Source organism: Canis lupus, chromosome 20 (genome assembly GCF_003254725.2).
Source record: "Canis lupus dingo isolate Sandy chromosome 20, ASM325472v2, whole genome shotgun sequence".
NCBI lineage: Eukaryota > Metazoa > Chordata > Mammalia > Carnivora > Canidae > Canis > Canis lupus.
The window spans coordinates 38125977-38128537 of record NC_064262.1 but is presented as its reverse complement, the minus strand read 5'-3'; the positions used below and the strand labels follow the sequence as shown (position 1 = coordinate 38128537).

The window sequence follows — 2561 nt, the reverse complement described above, 5'->3', positions numbered from 1 at the left end:
ATTTAAGATTTTGTTGCAAACTCATTCTTTCTAATCATTATTTGTTTCCATTATTTGAAAAGAAATGCATCTAATTGAATTTCTATCAATAAATGTTTAAATTGACTCAAATTTATGTTTTCATCAACCAGCCTGAAAGGACTGTTTCTATACACTTTTGTGTCCATGGGCAGTATTTTCAGCATACTACCTTTTAAGCCAAATTGTGAGCATTTACCGTAGGAAAGGGTGGACAAGGACTTCTGCATTTCATCAAAAAGAACTCAACTGTCTGGAAGCATCCTGGTGTCTGAGTCACAGGTGCCCTTATGACATCATAGCCCTGTCTCCTCCTCCCCTCTTCCTGCCAGCCCACAGCTGGGAGAGTACAGACCTGGGAGCAATGGAACCATTGAGCTCCTAACCATGGGGAATTTGGGGAATTACAGACCTGAGGGGATTTGAACCACCTATATCCAAGTCATGGGCATTCGGTGTTGTGTAAGAGAGCCACCCACAGTTGCAGGCAGGGGAAGGTGGATTTACAAAGTTAACTCAGGATATGGGTTCTACATCTAGGGATTCAGGGCCAGGCAGGAAGTGGAGTTTGTGGTGGACTTGGCACTCAGCTGTATAAAGAATGCCTACCGATTCCTTTCCCCTCTAAACTCTGATTACAGAAGGATGGCCAGTTTTGTGAAATCGTAATAGAAGAGATTGATGAAACCACATTGCTGAAAGAGAAAGAGAAGAAAAAGAAAAAGAAAACAGAGCCTCCATCCACACCTCCAACTCCAACTCCACCCCCTCCGCCTAGGGTAGGTTAATGGAGGCCCTCACGTTGAGGGGGACTCTTATTCACAACATCTCTAACTCTGGGCCCCATAGCATGGCATGATCCTGGAATCTGGCATCTGAACCAGGTTCCATTTGTGAGCAAAATTAGTGCTATAAATGATTCCTCAGGAGCAATAAGCATAAACCGAGAATGTCCCAGGCCAAACAAGATGAATGCCCTATCCAGACTGGCTGGAATGAATAGGGATCCAACTCATCCTTGGTTCTCCTCTCCTCCTAGTTCCTTCTTGGTCAGAGAAAGGTGGGTGACTGAGGCACAGAGACTTGGTTGTAGAGAGGGGAACCCCTGGCAAGTGGGAATCAGACCATGCTGAGCTAGGGAGTGGAGTGGTGAGGCTGTGTTTGGGGAAGGCATTGCCATGGACAGGGAAAACCGAGTATAGAACTGTGTGTGTGTGTGTGTGTGTGTGTGTGTGTGTGTGAGTGCATGTGTGCATATGCATGCTAACTGAAGTTTAAGATGTGAAAATCAAAAGAAGTGAAAATGAGAAGTAAATGAGGACTCCATACTGCGTGGAGCAGGGAAACTTCTAATACTGTGACTTGACGGAAGGACACAGCAGGTTGTGGGGTTGAGCGGGAGTCAAGCAGGAAAGGCAAACAAAGGATGCCACTTCTCCAGCCTCCGGGAGGGGTGGAAGGGAAGGAATATGCAAGCCCAGGTAGGTGGCCAGGCCCAGGTGGAACATGGTACATGGTGAGCTTGTTCCAGACAGGCCACCCAGGTCCATGTAATGGTGTGATAGCTAGTGCCAGAATGCTCCATTTTATAGATGAGGACCCTGAGATGCAGGGGACAATGTGATGCGACCAGGTCCATTAAGCAGAGAGGGGCAGGGGTAGGACACCTATCTGGTCTACTGGCTCCCTGCCCAGTGCTCCTGACCTTCTGAGGAAGCTCTTCTTGGCCTGCCCTGGAGCTGAGGTGGGTGGGGAACGTTCCGTGAGAATCATTTCTTTATCTTTGTAACCTCTCTCCCGAAAGAAAAAGAAGCTCCCTGACCGAGAGCAGAAAGCCATAAAGATCCAGGCCTGGTGGCGGGGCACTCTGGTGCGCAGGACATTACTGCACGCAGCACTCAGAGCGTGTATGATTCAGCACTGGTGGAAGGTGATGCTGGCAAAGCTGCTGGAGAAGAGAAAACGAGCAGCCCTAGAGTCCTTCTCGCGGCAAGAATGGGCAGTGGTCAAGCTGCAGTCCTTGGTCCGCATGTGGCTCACTCGCCAGCGATACTGCCGGTTGCTCCACGCGGTCCGCATCATCCAGGTGTATTGGCGCTGGCATAATTGCCACACCCGTGGCTTTTTCCATGGCAGCTATGACCTCACGGCAACCCATCTGGGACTTGAACTTGAGATCTTTCTGGGGTCACAGATATGTCGGATTACAGACTGCATCCCCTTCCCAATAAAGAACTGATCAGGTCTGCTCCAACTCTGTGTCACCTGATCTCTGTCAGTCGAGCTTCAGGAGGTACTAGTGTCAGCAAAGGGGCAGGGAAAATGATGGCAGATACTGGGCATGGAACAGTCAGCTCTGAGGAAGTGGCAGGGGTTGTGTGGGGTCCCTTCTGGAGAAGGATTCTGAGCACCCCGGGCTGGATGAGCAGAGCCTGTAATTGATTAGCAATGACTGCCATGGGTAGGAGAGTTGGGGTTGCAGGGAGGCCAACTCCGCCAACTCCAGGGAGACTCTTTCACAATGTGGTCCCTGGAAATGGTGC

The 2561-nt window shown here is 49.6% G+C and overlaps 1 protein-coding gene across 1 annotated transcript; it reads left to right on the top strand.

The window, feature by feature from the left end:
* Window positions 1-320: 320 nt before the first annotated feature.
* LOC112665858 (IQ domain-containing protein F5-like) lies at window positions 321-2272 on the top strand. The gene is made up of 3 exons (XM_025456028.2): window positions 321-480; window positions 660-797; window positions 1823-2272. Exons 1-3 carry the CDS (start codon window positions 463-465, stop codon window positions 2255-2257), a joined length of 591 nt encoding a protein of 196 aa, XP_025311813.1. The 5' UTR covers window positions 321-462; the 3' UTR covers window positions 2258-2272.
* Window positions 2273-2561: the final 289 nt, after the last annotated feature.

Excerpts from the sequence above, each read along its gene's own strand:
- LOC112665858 (XM_025456028.2), top strand. Across the intron at positions 798-1,822 it reads CTCCACCCCCTCCGCCTAGG|AAAAAGAAGCTCCCTGACCG; the intron begins GTAGGTTAATGG and ends CTCTCCCGAAAG.